Source organism: Cygnus atratus, chromosome 4 (genome assembly GCF_013377495.2).
Source record: "Cygnus atratus isolate AKBS03 ecotype Queensland, Australia chromosome 4, CAtr_DNAZoo_HiC_assembly, whole genome shotgun sequence".
Taxonomy (NCBI): Eukaryota; Metazoa; Chordata; class Aves; order Anseriformes; family Anatidae; genus Cygnus; species Cygnus atratus.
The window spans coordinates 68,553,886-68,577,953 of record NC_066365.1 but is presented as its reverse complement, the minus strand read 5'-3'; the positions used below and the strand labels follow the sequence as shown (position 1 = coordinate 68,577,953).

At 40.0% G+C, this 24,068-nt stretch overlaps 1 protein-coding gene across 6 annotated transcripts in view; it reads right to left on the bottom strand.

The window, feature by feature from the left end:
- Positions 1 to 24,068, bottom strand: part of ZFYVE28 (zinc finger FYVE-type containing 28) — a 147,396-nt gene that overhangs the window by 63,423 nt on the left and 59,905 nt on the right. For 5 of the 6 annotated variants that reach the window (XM_035547350.1, XM_035547353.1, XM_035547354.1 and 2 more), the window contains exon 2: positions 11,182 to 11,322. In XM_035547350.1, the coding sequence (XP_035403243.1) occupies positions 11,182 to 11,322 (141 nt within the window). Of the gene's footprint in view, positions 1 to 11,181; positions 11,323 to 21,185; positions 21,438 to 24,068 lie in introns of those variants that run through there. The other variant, XM_035547355.2, reaches the window with a different exon arrangement.

Below are 24,068 nucleotides of genomic sequence, written 5' to 3'. Positions count from 1 at the left end.
GACCTTCAGCCTGGCACAGAGCTGGCACCACCTTCTTCGTACCGCCTCCACGCTACTTAGCAGCAGAGTCTGAGAGCAGAAGAAGGGCAATGCTGCCACGACTTACTGCTACCTCCTCTTTGCCTTTTCAATGCCATGGGGCAGAGAAACACAAAAAAGCTTGCTAAAATGGAAACTTACAATTTCAGACTATAGTAGTAAACACTATTACAACCCTTTTTTTCCTCAAGAAAAATATCTTAAAACGTTAATCACTCCCTACACAAGATCAAATACGAATCCAAAATGCAGACAGGGAAGAAAATCCTTGGCTTGTTGATAGAGTTGTACTGGTGAGTACAAAAGGTGTACCAGCTTATGGCCAAGCATTTTCTATTTCCTAGCCTCCCTGTCAATCATTCTACAGTCAAAAATAATACAAGTGACCAAAAGTTTCCCAACAAAGACGAAAAGTAGACAAGTTTAAAAAGGACACAATTAATGATTTTATTTACTAATTAAAAAAGGCTTATTGCTGCACATTTGTTTTCGACCTAGTTATACCACTCCATTGATCACTTAAAACTTCTGGGCGTAAAAAAAAGTTAAATGTAAAATCTGTAGTCATAGAGCCTACTTTGGTTATTGAAGAGAACAGAAAAAAAATCAACTTTTCTGATGCTTACTAGGAGTAACGAAATGAGAAATATTGCAATCAATTACAAAATAACTGAAGTGCAGATCAAACTCTATAGCAAAAAAAAAAGTAAAGGCTCTTGTATCAGAGATAAACAGTTCAGCAAAAGCGTTCATTGTTTGGAATTTAGGAACAATCCTGACATCACCAATTAAATTAATCAAAAAATGTTTTTCTTCTCAGTTGCACTTGCCTTCTTTTTTAACCTGACACTGTTGCCACTTCAATTAAATTGGAAGAGAATGTATAAAAAGAGAACAAAGCTTGGCTGGTGCACCTATCAGTCAACTGCCCAGTCCTTCAGGCATGAATATCTGGGTTTCCTAAACCTGTATCAAGTCTCTTAAATATAGCCCTTACGGGAATTTCTCTAGAGCCCATCAGCTCTGTTACGTTTTATAAAAACTCACGAACAGGTACAAATCAGGACACCAGCATGGGTTCCTCCTCATCACAGATCCATGAATAATGCCCAAGTGTTCCAATACTACTGAATGGCGAGACTCTGCTGTGGATTCCTACTTTCTCCCCTCTACTGTTAAAAAATGTATTTGTCTAGTATATTTTCTAAACTTTGGGAACACTAAGACAAAGAATTTTGATTTCTTTAAGTTAATTTCTTCCCTGTAAGTCAATAATTACCCTGCTGTCTCCTCCACTGACCTCCCCTAATGTCACTACTATAATATCTGGAGGGCTCAAACAAATTGAGCAGACCAGAAAGACTTGGCCATTACTTTCTCTGAAAGTACTCCTGGCTCAATCCCCACTGTTCAACCTTTACATTATTTAGCAAAATGACATAAGGAATAGATTCTTGCCAACTTCTAACCAATCATTAGGTCTCACAATCCAGCTGGGAGTTTCTTACAGCTTTAGTCTAACTTGACTTGTTTAATGAGATCTATTTCTGCCTAATGCCAGAAGAAAATGTTCTTCGATGGACAGATGCAATCAAACATGAAAATGTCGCACCCCTGAACTGCCTCGCTGTTCGCAGTGATTATGGTACATACTCCCAGTTTGCTCTTATCAAGAATGTTAATGAATACAATTAGTATTTCTTAGATAATTCACTGCCAATCCTCTATGACACCATCATTGTCCTATGAGTTATTTAACAGCTCTTCACAGATACCTTCTTCACCAAGGGATGCTCATTAAGGCTGACTTTCATTTTAAAATTTTCTCTTCGGCGCAGATATAATTTAGATAAACTAAAGAATAAAAGGGCATGTTTTTCCCTTGTACCACTTAAAGTTGTCAGATAATAGGAGACACCTTCAGATAAGTCACTTTGCAAGATGGACAGCAAACAGCGTAAGGCGGCTGTGCAACATAAGCCATTAGGCAACAACACCAGCTTGTGAAGCCTAGCCCCAATCTCACCTACTTTGCAGCTTTCCTTTCTATCTCCAGACCGTGCCAGGATGTCTTATTGGCACTGGCAGCTTCTCGTACAAAGGGTATAAGTGAGCTGGCTCAGTGCACTCACCTGCAGTAACCCAGGGCATTTCACTGCTGAAGTTCACGGGATGACTCTGCAAATATTTGCATCAGTACAGCTGAAGATGCGGTTTCATAATGGTCTGCAGCTGGCCACAGCTTATTTAAAGTGGCTCTGGATAAGGATCTATACACCCACTGCTCCCCCACCACGCCTGTCTACGGATATTATCCAGCCACGATCAGCCCTTTTATGCCATCAGGCATCCACACACAAAGCAAATCACTTGGGCTGAGAACACAGCCCTACCAAAGACTTGCTTTCAACCAGGCTTCCAGGAGGCTCCAAGCCGCCCCGTGGCTCCTAAATCGCTGCTGGAACACGAGCCTGGCTCCTGGAACAGACGGACTGCTGTAGGAAGGAAGGACACAGACAATGCTGCCATGTTTGTGGGCCACACGGTCTCAAATCAGTTTTAGGTAACACCAAGCCGTGCCCTGGAGGGGGGGCACATTGAAGTGTAGGGATAGGAATAAGAGTAGTGTAAGTAGGAAATGGGAAGCCTTTATATTGACACTGTCAGTGGCCCATGGAATTACAGCCCAAGGAGCCATGTGTTGTAACACAAAAATTCACATTTCAGGAGATTCTTCTTTTTTAACTAAAGTTTATCTATCTTGTTTGCTTATACTCCACCACATATCCAGGCAATAATGCAAAGAAATTTACCCAAGCTAAAACGTATGTAACATTTATACAGACTGCCCAAAGGCTTGCTTGAACCAATGACTGGGGAATCCACATGCACAGCTGTTGAAATTATCACAGGACTCTGACCAAAACCTCCCAAACATACGTAAGATACTTTTTTCTGAAATCATGCTATGCATTTCCACCACTACAGTAAACAAAAACACTATCGGTGTTAATCCACAGCATTGGTAGATTAAAAGCCTTTACCTACTAGGAGAGAAAGAACATACTTTGCATTTAAAAAAATAAATAAATAAAGGAAAATGTGATTTCATTGAACGAAGTTAATTGAGAAAGGTATGTTGAAGTTCTGGAGCTGCAGACAGAAGACAAAAGGCTAATTAGGTATTACACCACCAATCAACCACTGTTATATCCAACATGAATTAAACTCAAAACTACAGAGCCCAAAACTTTGGAGATACCTGTTCTAAAACAGATGAGTTTGGTGGCTCAGGATCACTTCTGCTATCAGTATATTTAAAATGACCAAGTTAAGGATTTTCTCCTAAAAAAAATTTACATAAAGATAATGTTGCCTTCCTTACTGAGGAATACACTCAAAATTTGATTTTCTCAATTATACAACATGATGTGCTTTTAGACTCTTATTTGCATTGCAGAATAAGCCAGACAACCACAATTATGTTAATTAGATCTACTGAGAGAACTCTTCACATTCCAGTTACAGGGTTAAATTTGCAAAATCCCCATGGAAGCACGCAGAATATACAGGGCAGACTTTAAGGCCAGCAGCTTGCAGGAATGTGCGAAAATGGTACAATACTTCTTTAACCCAGCTATCATCGAAGTCTTGAGTAAACATTACTACATAAGCCTGCTATAATTCATCCTTTTTTGTAGGACATCAGACCTAACCAAAAAAAAAAAAACCTTCCAACATTATCAGAAAAATTCTAAGGCAAAAATGAAAGTTTATACCAGTGAGACAGTTTTATCTCAATGCCTCTCTTACTGGCACAAGTCAATTCAACACACTTAGCGGTCTCAGGGTGATCACTTACACTTCCACATGAACTACTGGGCTGCTTTATCATGGGCACTGTGTAAGTGGCACGACAATGACTTCAACAGTAGGTACAGGTACGCTGGGGCACCTGAGGAATCAGAATACAAGCATCTACTGCTTAGCATTTGCTTAAGGAAACTGCATCCACAGAAACCTTGGAACTAAAAACACATTAAAAATGTAAAATATAACCCAAAGTTACATTGTGTACATCATCCAGCAGTATCAGGAGCATTACTTCTGTTCCCCCTTCGGCATCTTCTCTGAACAGGGAGCAGCATCCACATACGGGAAGGACCACGAACCTGGGGCAATACTGCTGCTCTTCATCTCAACGCTATTTTTAAAGGAAACAAGACTATTTTGTGTAAGAAGTGAAAAATCCAGCAGGAGTAGATGGCGTAAGTAAGAAGGTGAGCACTCCTAACCAACACAGCGTGCTTCCTGCATAACTCGTTTCATACAAATACTTGTTTTCCAAAGTATTTAAAACGGAAAGTTTTCATGTGTGCAGGAAGTGCAAATGCTTGCACCAAGCCTACCATCTGCTGCCTGCTCTCCGATAAATAAACTTTGGCTCATCTGAGCTGTTTTCATATCAACCACTTCAAACTTCTCTGAAGCATTCCTAACTTAATAAAAAAGTTAGAAAAAAAAATTAGAAAAACTAACTTATTTTTTCAATGACTGTCCTGAAGTCGGCACTTTCCCACCAGTTGTTTTAGAGCACTGTGCTGCAATGAGCTAACAGGAATTCTTTCCTAAGTCTGAGGCAGAAGACAGTCGCTGCATCCTTACACCACAAAAGGAACAAGGAGTTATGACCAAACTATTTTTGTTTAGTCATCTCTCTGACTAATGATAAAGTTGCACTGACTGACCAAGCCAACCTAATGGGTAACACTTTATCTATTTTCTTCCCCTCACCTTGAACTCAAGCCATTTAACTAGCAGTTTATTGTTAAATTATACACTAACACCAACAACAGTGCAGTCTGCAATTCATCTGTTCTCTCAGCAAACTCTAAATCTATTTTGTAATCCCTCCTGCTAATATGCACAAGTCCTTGGGGTGCCCAATGCATAATATACGTAGATCTGTATGTAGATATACGTCTAAAGGCTTCCTTTTGTTTAATGAAAGCTTACAACCTACACACGAGAAAACAAAGTTGCACAATATTTCACAGAATATGCATAATAACCCATTATTCATAATATTTGAAATATATACACAGCATTATACATACACAGTATATTGTTATATTCCTCCAAAATATGAACTAGTTAATGATTTATGAATTATTCCATACAGAAAAATTTACCCTTTAACTTTCAAATACATTAAGATCGCAACGTAAATTTAAGTCCACTGTTAAGAATTTTCTTTAAGAAATTAATTTGCCTTCTTGTCTTTTTTATCATACTTCACTGGTATGAAAGAAAAATTAAATTAAAAGACTGCTTTTTTCTAATATTATTAAGTGAAAAAGCTTCTAGCAGAAGAAAACAGAGTTAAACCCCAAGTACATAAATATCAAGTAAATAATTTTCCCATATTGTTAATCTTGCTAGCGTGTTGGTAACACGCATGTACGGAGGAAAGAAGACATTTTGCAGCACATTTAAGTCATGTGACTGCATACCCAATTCAGTGGCCGACATGGGAATTCGTCCTTCTTTTCAACAGTAAAACAAAAAAAAAAAGGATAAAAAAGGAGCTGACTACAACTCTTTGATGACATTGTTGAAGAACCCGGAAAACCTACAAAACTATAAAGCCCCTGGCAGCTAGACACGTCATATTAAATTAGAGCTTTCAGAAGTGATCCGCTGTAGTCTCATACTTCACAAATGCTGAGAAAAAAAAGTCACTTTTAAAATGACCTTGATCCCCTATCCTCACGTAGCCTTCAAATGCACGGTAATTACCAGCATGTCTCAGGTACAGTATGTCAATGTTCAGGCAAGATACCAACAAGTCCATTCTTCTTAATACAAACAGTATGATCCAGGGCAGATAACCACACATTAAGAAGAAAACACCATATTTTTATTATGCACAAAAATTGTCATGTCTTGACAGCAAAGGAAAAAAAAAGCTCTTTGGCTTTCTACCTTAAGTACGTATAAAATATTAACCTTGCATTCCTGTTAAATGGAGGACTACCTCATCTTCCACCAAAGACAAATTATTTTTCCTTCTGAGTTTCCAAGCAAAGAACACGCTCCTCATGAGCAGATGGTGCAGGGTAACGTAGCATCACAAGCCCTTTCAGTAACAACCTACCGCTTCCCCAGCACGCGCTGTTTAATACAATCACGTTCCTCTTCTCACTGATAAAAAATTAATCGTATTATATATAGAAAGACAAGTTTCCTCTTCCATTATTTACCAGCTTGTGATTCTAGCTTCAGTTTCACCCTTCTGAAATAGAAATACACACAAAATAAAGAAGTCACACTGAAGATACTTTCCATTCCTCACTGCAGAGAAATCCCCACGTGCTCCACGCAGAGTTCGCTGCAAAGCAGGGATGGCTCTCGGCAGCTCGGGAAGCAGCACTAGGCGTTTTGGCAATTCTGCGACCACTTCCGCATTTTTTGGTTGGATGGCTTTTATTAAAAGAAAAAAGGAACCTAGAAACCTACAAATGGTGCAAGCAGAGGTGAAAAGCAACTGCACTGGCGTCCCTCTATCAGGCCATCAGTAATTCCTTCCTAAAGTACCTTGTTATCAAACATCACTGCTGGTTCACCCAAACACCACAAAGGATCACATGAAGAGATTCCTCACTTTTAGACTGATCTTATCCATACATCTCCAGCTTCAGAAAGCAAATAACGTACTTATGCTTATTTCACTGATGAAGGCTGCAATTCTTTCAGTTTGTTGTAGATTTTAGCATGCCATCCCGTGACAAGGGAGGTTACCCTGAGGAGCTCCTGCAGCACTTTACCCTCCTATTACTCACTGTTTTCCTCAGCCCATTTTTACCTCCTTTCCATATCATACAGGGTGCTCTTGCAGCCTGTAGCTGAGAACCAGCCTGCAGCACGTGCACTCCTTCACGGTAAGGGCAAAGCTGTTTCCCTTGGCACTTGAATCGCAGCTCATCTCATTCTGATGCTTTAAATTGTTAAACTGAGCCACAAGACATACGGAGATAAGTACAACTGGTTGAAACAGCATTTTTGATAACATTCTCTACGTGTATTCTATATTGTTACAGAAATTGACGTAGACAAATGATAAAACACTGAAATATGCTTCAACTTTCTCTAAGGGCTCTGATTCCTCAACAACATTCACTTGTACTGTGATAGATAATGAGGTTCAGACTCAGGCGTCCACTTCACCACCGATGTATGGACTAACATACATATGAAGCAGTTCACTAAAGTCTACATATATTTTAAAGCCTAATGTTACAGCAAACTGAAACCACTGAAAGATGACTTGAAAATCATGGCCAGCCAGTTGCAGGAATTCAAGAAGTGTTTCCCTAGCGGCTCCATCAAGCAAATAGCCGAAAAAGTGAAGAGCCAGTATAATATGTTACCAGTCAATCATTCCTATAAATGAGCTAAGAAAAGTAAGCTTTCACAAATACAAGGAAGTTCCCATTTTACTATTCTGTGGCACAGCACGAGGGGTAGCACGTCTGGGCGAGTCGATGGTTTGCTTCAGGTCAATGCCCTGGCAGGGGCAAATTCCTTCCCAGTGGACTTTAATGTGCCAAATTACACATTGCTGAGACACAGCCTGCTGTTCAAGGAATAATTTTGATAAAACCACGCTGGGAACTGACTCATAACACTACTCTGAGAGCTCGCTGCTTTACACAGAAGTAATTCTCAGTGTACGAAGCCAGCAAGCCAGTACCATGACCCTGGGAGCACTTTAATAACGGGAAGCGCTTAGATGCAGGTTCAGTTTTGACCTGTCAAGTTCTAGCAAAATCTCCATGTTAGAAACAAAGGTGTTTTTACTCTTTACACTCCAAATTAAGCAAAGAAGATCTACAATATGTAACATTAAAGCTAATTCCATTAGAATGATCAGTTTACTGGCTCAAGTAACAAGATATTAATCAATATGAAAATAGCAATAGTCAAAGTAAATTCATTTAGAAAACTATCACAAATGCATGAATGATTAATTTAAAAATGTACACAAAATGACATTATTTCTTAGGAAATTCAATACCAAAAAAACCCTGTGATGCTGGGAGGGGTAGGAGCAGCACAGAAACAGACGCCCTATCCTAACCCCAATATAAAAATATATCAATTAATTATTTGTGTTGCAAGGAAAAAAATAAAAGCCACTCAGATGAACCAGCACTGCATATTCCTCAAGATTCAGAGATGGAAATACGTTTTACTTAAGGAAAAAAATTGTGCCTTCCCACTATCGCCATCAATCAAGATAAAAAAAAAAAAAGAAGTATAACATCCTTTTTTTTCCTCATTTAAGAAAAACTTAGATAGCTTTTCATCATGCATCTCTCCACATGTAAGTTACCGTTAATTTTAGCAGAAAGCAACACAGGAAGAAGTGCTTTACTCCATTAGACAGGTATTAGCCATGCAAAAAAAAATGCAAGATACTTTATTAACAGATATGTTATGTTCGCAGAATATTCTGCTATTGACACGCAAACACCCAAGCAAAACAACGGATGTTGTTTTTATAACAAGCTACCATAACTGGATCAAACTTACATCGCATTAATGTGAAAACAAAAAGCAAAGCTTTGAAAACCAATACCTTGATTCTTACTCATAAATACATGCTACTCAGCATCATGCTAAACAGTCAACTCACAGCATTTTAAATCCAAGATGCAAGATCTTCAGAAGTTTTAAAAAGTTAATTTACTGTAAAAAGTGTGATTTTTATCATCAATCAAAAAGTGCTAAAGCAAAACAGTAAAAGACCACATTTAGAGCTGCAATTGTTTTACTAAGGAAGTTTCAACAGTCCTGAAAACAAAAGTTCTCTGTATATCCATTGGAAAAATAAAAAAAAAAAAGAAACGAAAACAGCTAAAGCACCATACCTTCAATTTGCGTTGACTAATACTGCCCTTTTTGTTAAGAGAGAAATCAACAAATATAACCATTATAAAGCACTGTATTCTCTAGGTAGAGCCCTTTTGTTTTGTCTGAACCTGTTTATGCACTACAGTAAACTTGGAACTCTCAAACAATAGTTACAAAAACTGAAAATATAGACACATATAAAGCTGAGCTCTTTGGATATGGTTAAGATCCATCTCTAAAAAGAACTGCAGTTTGTAAGACTTGTTGACTATTGACTGTGATCTGACCTTTTCTGCAGATCTTTGAAAATTAGAAATTGCAAAAATAGCTGCACAAAAAAATACAACTATCTCCATCTTTTCTTTCTGCTCTAGTAACAGATTGTTTAAGTAACAGCAATCTGTTAGACAAATGAAAAGAAGACACTACCAGGCATCAGACGGTAGGTATTAAGAGTCACAAGATAGTGAGTCACTACATAACAAGCCAAGCAAACTGACCAAGGAACTATCAGTCTGCATTTCTTGCATTCCTACATCTGAAAGATTCAGAGAAGCTATTTTTTGAACAGAGTTCTCTGTCTATACTACAATAAACAAATAAGAAAGTCAGTGAGCCTGCACAGAAACAGAGAAGAAATTGTTATCTCCAGGGATAAAACAAGGAGATTAACTTGCACCATGATATTATTCATCCATCCTTGTTATCATAAAGCCTTTTCTAATAACAGTTTGGAAAGAATTTGCCTAGAAAGTTTGTGGAATGTCCATTACTAGAGGTTTATAAATAAATCAAATACAATTTGTGAAAGGTGATTTAGGTATAGCTGATCCATCACACAGAAGATTGAAGTCAATGATCTTTCAAGATAACTTCACCCCTATTTTATCCTCCAAGGCACTGAATTTTTACTGTTACTAAACTTAGTTTCCAGTTTTGTAAGCCCTTTAACTCCACTTTTTTTTTTCTCTAGTGACAGTACAGTAGGAAACTGAAGATACTCAAACCAGACAGAAGTATTTAAATTGTTTCTGACATAATACATTGGCTGCCAACTCTTTCTCTGTAAAATGCTCTTCAAAAAAGAAAGACTGCACTTTTTCATTCAGTTTTCTTGCAAACCAACACACAGTACCTCACTTTTTTTCATTCCCTTTTCATTAAGGGACTCAGCTAACTTAATGTGAACATTTGTTACATTGATCAGGACACTGCTCTTCTAATTTATCTTAACTTGGTCAGCAATTAATTTTTTTCTGCATAATGAAGTTTGGTACATTTTAACTACCAGTAATATAAGAAATTCTAGCCAAGGTGAATGAAAATGAATCCTTTACACCCAATTTACGTTTCCACCAAATAAAAAAAGGCAATGAATCTGTATTACCATGGTCTTTACACTTAAAATTCACCTGACTTGACAACAAGTGTTTACTTTTCATACAGAAATCCTCCTGAGCATGGTATATTGTGGACTTCAGCTCACTGTGGTTTAAAGTCTTTTCTTTGGTGCAACTGGGAGGGGAAGTATCAGAGCATTTGTGCAAGAATGAAGAGCAGAACTACAGTGAACTAGTCTTTGCAGTCTCCAATACTCCTTTCAAGTCTTGCTTAAATTATAACCATTGTTTCAGAAAATACTGTGAGGGATCTTAGGTAAGCTATATTATACAACAAGAATTTAGAAACTGATTTGCTCTTTGGAAATAATTTACTAATAAATATCCTTTTCTGTTTAGTTCCTCAGTAGTTCCTCTCACTTTCAAGGCTTCTTAAATGAAGCAGATAATATTCTTTCCAAAAATTAGCAAAGTTATCAGCTGCGTTCATGTAGCTCATTTACTAATGAAAAGCTGTCAGATTCATGAAGCATGGAAGCTGAGCATCTACAAAAGATATGGCTGCTTTATACTGCCTGAAATTTTGCAGTATTCCTGACATTCTAGTAAGCTCTGTATGCTTATTTCATATAAAGGAAACAAAATCTTTAATATGTGCTCTCATTTAAAGGAAACCATCAACAAACACTTAAATGAGATGGAGTAGATTTATTTTATAAAGTGTTCTTGAAGAATATAGCCTTTAAGCTAATAAAAGTCATACAATTACCAAAGTCATTTTAAATAGATTTCACAATAAAAACTAATTAATACAATAAATAATAATGTAATACATTTAATGTACACAAAAATGCCAATGAAACCAGGAATATGCCATTTTGATTACCTGACAAGAGCGAAACTGGTTGACTAGCAGCGTACATCTCTGTGGGTCTTTTCTTCCATCCAAACTGTCCAGTTCAGCTGCTACTTGATTTAGTTCCTCATCAGCATAGTAGAATTGAGCAAGGAGCTGCGGGTCTGTTCTCTGCATTGAAGAGAGAGACACGTATAGAATATTACATTATTTTTTGCCAATAAAAAAATGCTAATTATATTTTCTGTAATTAAACAAACAAACAAAAATATTTAAGTCAGATCTGTAGCACGACAGCACAAAGAGAATGATCTTAACACATTTATGCATATTTATAAAATTTTTCTACCTTGAAGAAAAAAATCTCTCCTGTAACAAAGCTGGGGCATTATTAAGCTACTGTTATCTGCAAAGCCATCCTGGCATTCTCACCCATTGTGGCATAATTACCAGGTGTACAAACAACTGAATCACTAGTTTTGTTTATTAAACAAAAGTGCATTTCAGTTTTGGCAAAACAAGACAAAGTTGCTTGCCAAGTCAACACCAACCAAAAACCACCCACTACCAACAACGAGACAATGTGGTGGGCCTTCAGCAGAAGCTGCAGCATCAACTTATGACCACTGCAGTGACCCCTGAAACCCGTTGCCCGTCTGGACACAACCCTCATTTTGAGGATCAGAAGAATCAAGTCATAGGAGGTAGAGGTACTGAATCTACTAGATATGATATAAGGGTCAAGTAGATACAAAGACTTGACAAAGCAAATGATATGATTTAATGAGGTCTTACAGAGAGAAAACTATGTCACAGGTCTTCCAAGTAGCAAAGAACAGAATTACTATGATGGATTTTGTCCACATTTAAAAGACTGCAATGATAACGGAAAGAACAGAAGAATGAGGGAATTTATCAAGAAACATTAAGAATAATAATTATTATGGGGGAATAACTTCCCTCACAAAAGGAAAAAAAATATATTAACGACAGGAAATTCAGACCCCTATGAAAGCTTCCAAGGATTTCACAGAATCACGGAATGGCTGAGGTTGGCAGGGACTTCTGGAGGCCATCTGGTCCAACCTCTTTGCTCAAGCGTGGCCACCCAGAGTAGGGTGCCTGGCACCACATCCATGTGGCTTCTGAAGCTCTCCAAGGAGGGGACCCCACAGCCTCTGGGAAGCCTAAGCCAGGGCTCCAGCACCCACACAGCACAGAAGTGCTGACTGATGTTTAGACGGAACCTCTTGCGTTCCGGTTTGTGCCCAGTGCCTCTTGGCCTGGCACTGGGCATCACTGAAGAGACTGTATGAGTCCTCTTAGCACCCTCCCCTTAGGTATTTATACGCACTGATGAGATGCCCCCTGAGCATCCTCTCTTTTAGGCTAAAAAGTGTCAGCTCTCTCACAGCCACTCCTCAGCAACAGAAGTAGTCAGAGTACAATGAATATCATCATGGAAAAAGCAGTTCTTTTTGCTGCCTACTTCCAAAAACAACAACAACCCCCCCACCCAAAAAAAAAAAAAAAAGAGAGAGAGAGAAGTACCACATCACACTGTTCAGTTCCCAACTCAAGTCTTCACAAAATACAGCTCCTGCAGAAAAAAAACCTTAGGCATTACAAGAGTATTAAACCTACACACCTGTACAGTCCCTGGAAAAGAATACAGTATTAACAACTTTTAAAGAGGACAGTACACATCCTCCACACTTGACAGGATCACAGAGTTAACTACTTCAAGTATTTTATTACAGTAAGTCTTAAAAAAGATCTAGTCTTACAAATGATGCTACAGACTACCTCACTGGTGCATGCTGCATTGTTTCTCAGCCAGCAATTTAATGAGACAACAACAACCTTTGCTGAAAGCAGACACACTGACTCCTGTTCCTACATGCCCTATTTGTGCATGAATATAATGATTTTAAGGCTATCCTACCTTTAATATTATTATGAGCTGTAACACTACCAAACAGCTTTCTACATCGCTAGTTCACAACATTCAAGTTGCGATGCAAGTCAGAAATAATCCTTTCAGGCAGCTGAAACAGTAATGAATGTGTTTTTTCTTTCTTCAAGCAGGGAGCCAGCCACTTACTACAAAAGAAATAATAGAAAGCCTTTGCAATCTTAAGATTTTTCCTTTTCATCCTTTCTCGGCCATCTTTTATTAAGCAGCTACAGTACACTGTGTGTAAACTGTGAGAAGTTCAGTCTTAAATCATAGAATGGTTTGGATTGGAAGGGACCTTAAAGATCATCTAATTCCAACCCCTGCCATGGGCAGGGACACCTCCCACCAGCCCAGGCTGCCCAAAGCCCCATCCAGTCTGGCCTTGGGCACTTCCAGGGATGGGGCATCCACAGCTTCTCTGGGCAGCCTGTGCCAGTGCCTCACCACTCCCTGAGTAAAGAATTTCTTCCTCATATCCAATCTAAATATGCAATTTTTTAGTTTAAAGCCATTTCCCCTTGTCCTACCACTGCACCCCCTGACAAAGAGTCCCTCACAGCTTTCCTATAGCCCCCTTCAGGTACTAGAAGGCCGCTGTAAGGTCTCCCCAGAGCCTTCTCTTCTCCAGGCTGAACAACCCCAACTCCCTCAGCGTGTCTTCGCAGGAGAGGTGCTCTAGCCCCTTGATCATCTTCGTGGCCCTCCTCTGGACTCATTCTAATTACGTCTAATTGTCTTTCTAGTGCTGGGGGCCCCAGAGCTGAATGCAGGCTCCAGGTGGGGTCTGACGAGAGCAGAGCAGAGGGGGACAATCCCCTCCCTCACCCTGCTGCCCACGCTGCTTTTGGTGCAGCCCAGGACATGGTTGGCTTTCTGGGCTGCAAGCGCACGTTGCTGGCTCATCCCTTCCAACCTCAAACAATCTGTGATACTCATCAACTGACACCTCCAGGTCCTTCTCCTCAGGGCTGCTCTCAACCCATTCTCCACCCAGCTTAGGATTGCCCCATCCCAGATGCAGGGCCTTGCACTTGGCCTTATTGAACCTCGTAAGGATCGCACAGGCCCACCTCTCAGGCCTCTCCGGGTCCCACTGGCTGGCATCTCTACCCTTCAGTGTGTCATAAATAGTTTATTCACTATAGACTTGACAGAAAAATGTGCAGGAAGGAGGACAAAGCTTGCAGTATATGATATGGGGAATGAAGGACAGTAAGAGGGAAAATTTATAACTGAATTACTCAATTTAGTTCAGATTTGCTCTGAAGTCCTGGATTTCTCCCACCCAATTCTTTTCATTATTCCTGATTTTTATATTTTCTTTCTGTATTTATCTACATCGTTAAAACTTTCTAGACAAAGTTGTTACTGAAGACACAGGAATTCATGTGTGGACTTGTGGCAAAGGATGACTTCTTGTTTATACACATCTAAATGGCACTGCAGAAGTAAGGCAATTTCTTAAGAGTGGTCTTGAGCTAAAATAAAAAGTTAAGCTGAGATATTTAACTCCCACGTGGCTGATCTTTTAAAGTGGAGGAACAAAAGTTTTAATTGAGTTCTTTCTACTGTGTTCTGTTTGTTGCGGATTAGTATCATGATCTTTGATTAACTGTGTCAATCATGTGGTCCCTGGCAAGACACAGCTGCATGAAACTTGAAATCTCCCAGCAGGGGGGACATGTAAAATGAATAACCACAACTTTCTAAATTCAATTTGTTCCAACTGGTAGGAGAAAATAAAAGATAGCACCATGCTCAATGCCCATTTTTGCTTTCAGTTTATGCAAAACACGGTTCAAATAATTCTGTCTCTTTGGCAGAGTAACAATTAGTACTCTTTCATCTTCAACTGTTTAAATTAATAGAAAGACTTCATTTGAATGCACCTAACAGAAAACCTACCACTTCATGTCTTTGTAGTTTGTATCAAGAACTTTACACATTACAATGAAATTCATTCGTCTAATCTCTTGGTTCGATTTGCTGGACTTCATCTTCTACGTACTGGCCTTGTCTTGTTCCACTACAGCATCATATATTTAAGCTACTTCTTGTCAGCTATTTTTGTATCCATGGACTTCAGTTGCCCTTTTTATCGCAACACCCTTGTAGATTGCACATAGTTTTTTATTCCTGTTTTAATTTTTGGTTTTGTTAAATCTATTATCATCCTAATACCCTCCTGAGCCTGAGCTCTCAAGGCAGGAGGCTCTTTCACTCTACAAGACACCCTCCAAAGTCTTTCTGCATTTCACAGCTCATGTTCAAAAAGATACAGCCCACCAAATGACCCAGATTATTCTGTGTAGCTGTACAGCCAGTGCATAACTTACCGTAACACCAGACCACATTCACCACAGATTCAAAACCATCATTTTATACATTGGTCATTACTTATTATTCTGAGTTATATGATATGCATTGACTATCACTCCAGACAGGACAAAGACAGGAATCAGCGTATCATCAGTTACTGTAATACTGCATCATTCGTCTTTTTATGAAAGATCACCCACTGAATACTTCCTTTACTGTTGTTTTATTGTTGTTTTCATCCACTTTTTATTAGGCATTACTCTTCATTTGCAGCTTTCATTAACTCAGAGATTTAATGCAGAAGACTCCCTGCCATTGCCAAGCTCAGTACTCTGTCTACACGTGAAGTTGCATTAACTACTGAACAGGCTGCAAGCAGGTTTTCCCAACGAAGGCCTAACGACGACTACAATTAGGTTAGCTCAGTTTGTTTCATAACAAATTCGGATTTGATTTTTCTTCAGGATTTACATGGACTATAAGAGAATGTTGAAAGGAAACAAATTAAGAGAGCTATGAGCTACATGTTGTTAAATAAGTAACAGGTCTGTAAGATTACTTATTACACGTTATCAAATGAAAAGATGCCATTCTCACATCTTGTAAGCAAGCTGGTCTTTATCAAAAACAGAAGCTGTCACTTAAAAAAAGTGTAAACTGACTGGGAAAGGAAGGAATTCTAGCACAGACACCTCAACACAGGACAGAAGCAAGCAGCTAGACAGAAAACTCATACTACAATGAAAAGCCAGGGTGCCAAGAGAGAAATCTCAAACCATTCAGTCAGAAATTCCAGAATTTAATAATTGTTTTGAAAATCAAGTTTCCAGAATTAAGGATTCATTTTGTGGATCTTTCAAAACAAGATCGCGAGCATCTTTTGTGTGATTTCGATGATGGCTTTCGAGTATAAATACTGCTTCGTTCTCAACTAGCTAACACAAAAAATGCATGGTATTATAAACATCAGCGACAGCAGCCCAGACTTTGAACACCGAAGAACATTTTCACCAGGTTTCTGCAACCCTTCGTAGGGAAGTAAAGATCCTGTTCAAGTTTTTCTTCTGCTTACAGACACAGACACAGACACAGATTTCTAGGTTGGAAGAGACCTCAAGATCATCGAGTCCAACCTCCGACCTAACACTAAGTACTCCACTAAACCATATCGCTAAGCTCTACATCTAAACGTCTTTTAAAGACCTCCAGGGATGGTGACTCCACCACCTCCCTGGGCAGCCCGTTCCAATGCTTAATAACCCTTTCGGTAAAGAAGTACTTCCTAACATCCAACCTAAAACTCCCCTGTCGCAACTTTCGCCCATTCCCCCTCGTCCTGTCACCAGGCACGTGGGAGAACAGACCAACCCCCACCTCTCTACAGCCTCCTTTAAGGTAACTGTAGAGAGCGATAAGGTCGCCCCTGAGCCTCCTCTTCTCCAGGCTGAACAAGCCCAGCTCCCTCAGCCGCTCCTCGTAAGACTTGTTCTCCAGACCCCTCACCAGCTTGGTCGCCCTTCTCTGGACTCGCTCGAGCACGTCCATGTCCTTCCTGTAGCGAGGGGCCCAAAACTGAACACAGTACTCAAGATGCGGCCTCACCAGAGCCGAGTACAGGGGGACAATCACTTCCCTAGACCTGCTGGCCACACTGCTTCTTATACAGGCCAGGATGCTGTTGGCCTTCTTGGCCACCTGAGCACACTGCTGGCTCATATTCAGCCGACTATCAACCAATACTCCCAGGTCCTTCTCGGCCAGGCAGCTTTCCAACCACTCATCTCCCACCATCACAATCCCATCTCTTACATCACAACATGAATGAAGCCCCCACCATTGCCACTAAAAATAGAGACAAAAGACGTCATCATCACAAACAAGCCAAAGAACAGACTGAAACAAGGGAACTATAGAGATGAGCGAGATCCTAGCTAGCGATATAATTATCTTCTGATGCCTGTCAGTTACCCTCCAAAAAATAATATTCATTGTGTTTGAATTACTGATCTAAAGACTTCAGAACAACAGCTAAACCCCAGCCCTGCTTAAAATAAAATGCACAGACCAGAGAGGAAAGGCTCCAGACTTTGGTTGTCCATTTGCACTTTTCCAGTGTCCTAAGCATTAACATCTCTCCCATGCACTCAAACCCTGACCCGATCCCTACGGAAAGAAACTATGAGGAAAAAAATTAATTACATGCATTTTGCTGATAGTAAATCCCGGTTGCTTTTTGACTAGAAAAAAAAAAACATAAGCCTACATCCACTGGGAATGCTTTTCAAATAGTATTTGGTAATGGTAAAAGGTGCATTTCACCCAAGTAAATTAATTTTACTACACATTACGGCAACTGCATCCACCAAACACCTGCAGGACAATATTGAGTGACACCAGACAGTCCCCATGTGATCGTTTTAATTGCTGTAGGTGCCACATCATGCTGCCCTTCCTCAGCCAGGAAACTTCAACTCAGCAGTTCCTACTCTGCTGCAGCTGATGGGAGTCTATTGGCTGAAGTGAAAAGTTTTAGGGAAAGACCATGGCATTCACATCAGCAGAACAGTCTTTGATCTGCATGGCTTCCTTTACTCCCCCTTTGCTATGGGGAAGGGTGGTATAAATGTCTCTACTACAGAAAGCCCAGGTGTAGTCAGGCTAAATCTGTTGCCTGCTGTGTTTTGAGGGGAAAGAAGGGCACAACCAGAGAAAGAGGATCAACCTCAAACTTTCCATTCCCTGAAATAAATGCTGTAGTTATCAGACCATGCCAGAGAGGAATGATTACTGCATGGCACAGAAATCAGAAATGGGTCTTCACAAGTGCATTTGCTTTGAGATGGGACTTGGGAAAGGCTCTCGGTTAAGAAGTCAATCCGGCTCTTCAGCACACAGAAAACACTGCCTAACATTTTGGAAAACAACTCGCTGTACATGATGACAATCATGTCTTTTGTGTACCATGAAGCAGAATTAGGACCTAAGATTTTAAATATGATCAGTTATGCATCTCAGACCTAATGTTGTATTTTTAAAGCTTAAAACTGATGTTGCATGTTACTAGTTTTCAACTAATTAAACTCATTTAAGACTTATGTAATATTATCAGAAGGAAAAAGTTTTTAGTTATTTTGTTTGTTGTTTTTTTTTCCAAAAATAATAGGATTTAGGCTTGAAACCCCAAATATATTCATTGCAGATGTGAAAAATAATGGACTTGCAGTGATCGAAACTTATCCAGTCAAGACATGACTACACAAGTCACAGATGCACTAGCAGGCTTGACTGGCAGATGACTTATTTCAAAGATTTTAGGTATTTTTTTCAGAAAAGGATTAACAGTAAATTGTTACATGGGTTCATTTTCACCTTCTATGCAAGCGAGCGTACCAACAACCTCTCTTCAGACAGGTCCTTTGATTTTTTTATTCAATGTTTTCCAAATGGTAATAAATACCAATAAGAAATGATCATTCTCTAACAGGTGGAGGAGTCAATATCTGATACTTAACTTCAAACATTATAATTTTTAATAGCACAGATACTGCTTCACATGAAGGGAAAAAGCAACTCTGCTACTCAAAGCACGCAGGATTTATTTATTTATTTATTTATTTATTTATTTATTGTTACATCTACCAACTCTAGTTCAAGTGCTATCCATTAAGAAAAAAAAGGGTGAAATATTCCCTCAAGGTTAATTTTGCAATAAAGTCTTAAAAATACTGAAAATGCAGTTTTTTAAAATGAATTTCTTGGCTTTCTGGTGTTGCACGGGTATAAAAAGAAAAAAGGACTCCAAAATGAGTACAACAATTGGTAACTGGTCATGAGGACTTGTAAAAAAAAAAAAAAAAATCCAAGCACTGTGGGAAAAGCTACAGACTGGTTAAAGCTTTACCAGCTGCTCTGTGTTTATCTACAGAATATCATTACACAAGCTAGACAGACAGGTGAACAGGTTGTTAGCACACACACAAAAAAAATGTTACCAGTGCCTTAAGCAAAAAATCAGCGAGATAATGATTTATTTACTATTGGACAACACAAATTAGGTGAGAGTTTTTTTCCACTACTAGTGCTCTCCAAAAAGCACATTTAAATGCTATGCTTCCATTACAGAATGATATTGAAATAATACCTGTAAAAAAAAAATCTGATAGTGATTACACTGAACTAGAATAGCAAATATTTGAGACTGCCACAGTCAGTTTTCACTCATGATGGATTAAGTCACTGCACAGAGTTTCTATTTTTGCACGTTCATAATACTAATCTAGAAAAGCATGTGCTCAAATCCATATTTTCTGGGGGAAGTACATAAGCATATGCTTAACACGTGTTACTTAAGCTTTTGGACACGTACTCTGCTGAGCAGGAGTGGACTGCAGCTGAACCATTGCCTCTATTTCTAGGGAATAAGGCATACTCCAGGAGGAGGAAGCAGCTTTGCTGGGGGGAAATCAGGGCTCTAGGCAGTGATGGAGCAGGCACTTCTTCCACGTGAAGCGTGGTAACCTGCAGTGCTGCCTCCCCACCAAGTCCACTGCAGGCTACCAGGGATTTCCACCTCCAGAGCTGCCTGGTTGCCTCCTGCCAAAACCAGCCGCAACTACGAAGAAGCCATGGTGAGGAAGAAGAGATTTTCCTGTCTTCATCTCAGCCCATGAGCTTTTTCATCCTATTTTCTCCCCTTGTGCTACTGGGGAGCAAGAGAACGGCTGGGTGGGCACCTGGCCACCAGCCCATGGTCCAAGCACCCACTGACCTCCTAGCACTTCCCGACCGGCTCCTCCCATAGCCAGTCTCCCCAGGTTTGACTTCAGGATAATCACCTTTCTTTCTCAACTGCTGCAAGAACATCAAGCTTAAAGGACAACTAGTTACTAAGAAGGAACGAATTGAGCTTGTTGGGATAAGTATCGAAGTGGACAGGTCGTTCTTTAAATGCTTTTATGCAGTTTCATTCAGATTTGTCTAAATTTTTGTCAACGTTACACTAAGCATCTTTTCCATAAGATAGATTCCACCATGTTTTTAGGGATGTGTTACCTATCAAGAGGAAAAATGTCAATTCGGTTCCCCACACTTCCAGACCTACAGGCCCTCCCCTTATGCAGGGCAATGCAGTAGCATTTGGAAGCAGCATCCAACTGTTTTTCCTCCCATAATGCAAAACCCTCTGCCCTGCTAAGCTCCATTTTTTCACAACTACATGCATCAGAGGACTTGATAATCCACTATAGTTATAACATGTTTTATTAATGTTTTTAAGTATTTATAAAAATTCCTAAATGCTGAGACAAACCATAACCTCTTCTCTCACATCCTCAATGCTTACGTCTTCATTATTTTTTTCCTATAAGCTTTTTTCTTTCAAAATCAGACTTCTATTCTTAGGGGGGAAAAAAGACAGCTTTGTGGAGTTTACAGATTGCTTTGCAGCCTTTTTAAAATCTCCATCTTCTTCTAGGTTGCTATATCCTAATAGGATTTTTTTTTTCCTCCCAGGTCTGTAGTTCCAGTGTTTTGCTCGTGCTTAACAGCCCTGGTAGCGTGCCAGCTTTGCCTCACTGTTCAGTTCCAACCTGTTCTGAACAATCTGCCATATACACTATTTTACTTCTGGATCAAGAAATGTCTTCATTTATCAGGGCATAGACAAAACCCTAACAAGAAGGAAACCTAACCCAGCAATGAGTTCAAGCCTGCACATTATAAAAGAGTTACTACACAGTCCCTCTCGGGTATTAACAGGCACAGCACATCCTTAGGTTTCTTCATATTGAAGGTGCATCCTTATTTTCCTTCGCCTCAACAAATTTGCTTATGACGAATCTGAGGTGCTCCGTGTTGTACTTTAATAGAAGAACGATCACCGGCGTGAAGCTGCTCGTGCATTATCTCATTTGCCTGGTAGGAGGCTTTCAATAAGCTCAAGTTGAACGCCTTGCCAGATGTGCAGGATTTAACTACCTTGGCATCGTATCGCTACCGCAATCAATCACTGCAACAAAAAGATTTCATCAGAACTTTATTCCCAAACGCAGCTGTTCAAGCCCAGCGATGAAAGCAACGCATCTTCCCAGGCCCTCAGCACAGCGACTTCTCCTGGCTTCCACCTTCAGACAGCAACTTCAAATGAACGTCTGCCTAAGTAAAACTTCTGATCTGATTCCCATTATTTCAGCTAAATAATATAAAAAAGTAGCTTTGAGTGCCATCATCTGTCAAAATGGGTTTATTATTCAGTTTCCAGGATAACAGCAGCTTCGGATGATGTTTGTCCCGTGCTTACCACAGCTCCTACCTGTGGGGGTTCATCCACGCCTGGGACGACCTTGCTCGTGACACAGCTCTTCGGTCAGGGCACTGAACTTCAGCAAAAAATGGGCAAGAAGAGAGAGGACAGAAGCAACAGACAGGCACCAGTGTGATCACGCAGGACTTTGTAAACTATGCCAAAATCTTTTGAAACAGCCCATCAGTATTATGTATATTTATACACCTACATACACACATATGTGTACGAGCACAAAAAAGCCTGTATTTGCTGGTAAGACGATAACCTAACTAGACGACACTGCATGCCAGCATGGTCACCAGCATCCCTGTCCCATTCCCCCGCAGAACAGTCTTTTTGCTCCGTTAGGCTTTCTCTGGTCTTTTCATACAACATCCTCAAGGTCTGCCCTTGGTCTCCCGGGCATGCAGAAACCTCTCCTGGGAAAGAAATGGGTTTGTAGAGCTATTCCTGTTTTCTGTGCTAGCTCACCACACAGTTTTAGTTGGACCATTTCTCCTCATCAGCAAGCAGATGTGGGATAACCTGCATCAGGCGTCAGCTGGTCTCCCCTGCCCATCCCTGATGTAAACAGGTTCCTTTTAAATGACAACACAGGATGCACAAAACTAAGCAGAAGCACAACATGAATGCTTTTCTGATATAAATTTTTCTAAGCTGGGTGATTCATTTATTGAAGGAGAAAGTACAAAGAAAAAAACCTCTGGTCACTACATCTTAGCGATTCATACTAGGATTTCCAAATCATACCTTGTCTCTTCTGCTAAGACCAAGTTTGAGACCTGTCTGTTGCCTGTTTAGGTAAATACAAAAACCCAGCACAATTATGACACCACCTATTTAACCAAGAGAATTGGTTTTCCTCATTCCGGAAAATAACTGAGAAAAGCTGTAATACATAGAAGCCTATTGCCTATTGCTCTCTATTGATCGGTAATATCACTTTCACGTCACAATTATATACTTTCATGTTCCCCAGCTGCATTCTCCAAAATTCTGCCTGCCAATTATTTTCTTTAGTATTCTAAATGACGTAAGAGCCAGAGGCATTAATTGCAGAACTGCTTTTAAAAGGCAAGCAAATGCATTACCAGTAACGCTTATTGTAATATTTACAACACTTTGGCAAGAACGTGATTCAGCCTAGTTTTCCTTTCCTATATTTGATAATAGCACTAAAAAAACACAAACCAACAACACTACATTGCTGGAGACACCAACAAAAGAGAAATCTGATCTTTGAAAAGTGAAGCATGCTTAGGTAATGCTAAAACATTAACTGCTACATGCACAACTCACTTAGTTCCTACACAGACACCTGCTGCTGGTCTTTACCAGCAAACAGCAGTAGACTTGGTCTTCCAACGCTGAGCTCCCTTCTCTGCTACCACTGCTCTACACCCCAGTCAGACTCCTAAAACGAACCCTAACTAGGCACCGTACCAAAACTGGAGGCAGACCCATGATTTTTCTCCCACGTAAAAGGGCAAAGAACACCTGCTGGTATATCTACAGCCTACATTTCAACAGCTCCACAGGTCAAAAAGTTCAATTGTTTTTACTACAAAAACTGCATTCGACACAAGGCTCAGCATACACGCAGCCTCGGATCAAAGTTGCTCATAGCTGTGCAATTGTGCAACAGTGAATATTTTTCTCTGAATAAAATAATCAGCATAATATCAACAAAGTGTCAAAAAAGCGTTCTGACGTTTCTGAAATCGAAGTTCTTAATTATTCCCAGTAATTTCAAGACTACTCTGAAAATAGATGGTAATAGCTGCATTGATTCAGTAGGCACACGTCCTGCCTACAGTCGCACAATCACATTATTTGCCTAAAACATGGGAAATTGCTCCAAAGCTGGTGAAAATAACAGTTGTCATCTCCCACTCCTCAGTGTTTTCCTGCTCAAGACTTTGTACTGGGGAACAAATGTAAAAGCAGAGGATGCAACTTGGATGTACTTCCCCACTGTGGTCTTCGCTTGAACCAGACACCTTTTTCCCCCAGCCAGTCGATACCTGGCCGTCCTAGCCAGGGGTTCACACATGAGAACTGCAGAAAGACCCGTCCAGATTCACCAAGAGCATGGTGGCACGATCTCCTTCTGATGGCCAGACATATCGCTTGGAACCTCCTGAACTCCGCATCTCTCATCTGCCTTTCCTTGCTATCTCAGAGCTACCCTGCATCAGGGTTTATTTCCAGTACCCTTCAGCCCTTCCATTACCTCTCCCTCCCGCTGCAGTTACCTGAAGCACAGCCCTGCTTTGATATCCTCAAGCCAGCAGGTTCAAAGAGGGCCAGCCTGCACAATGCAAACGCCTTCAG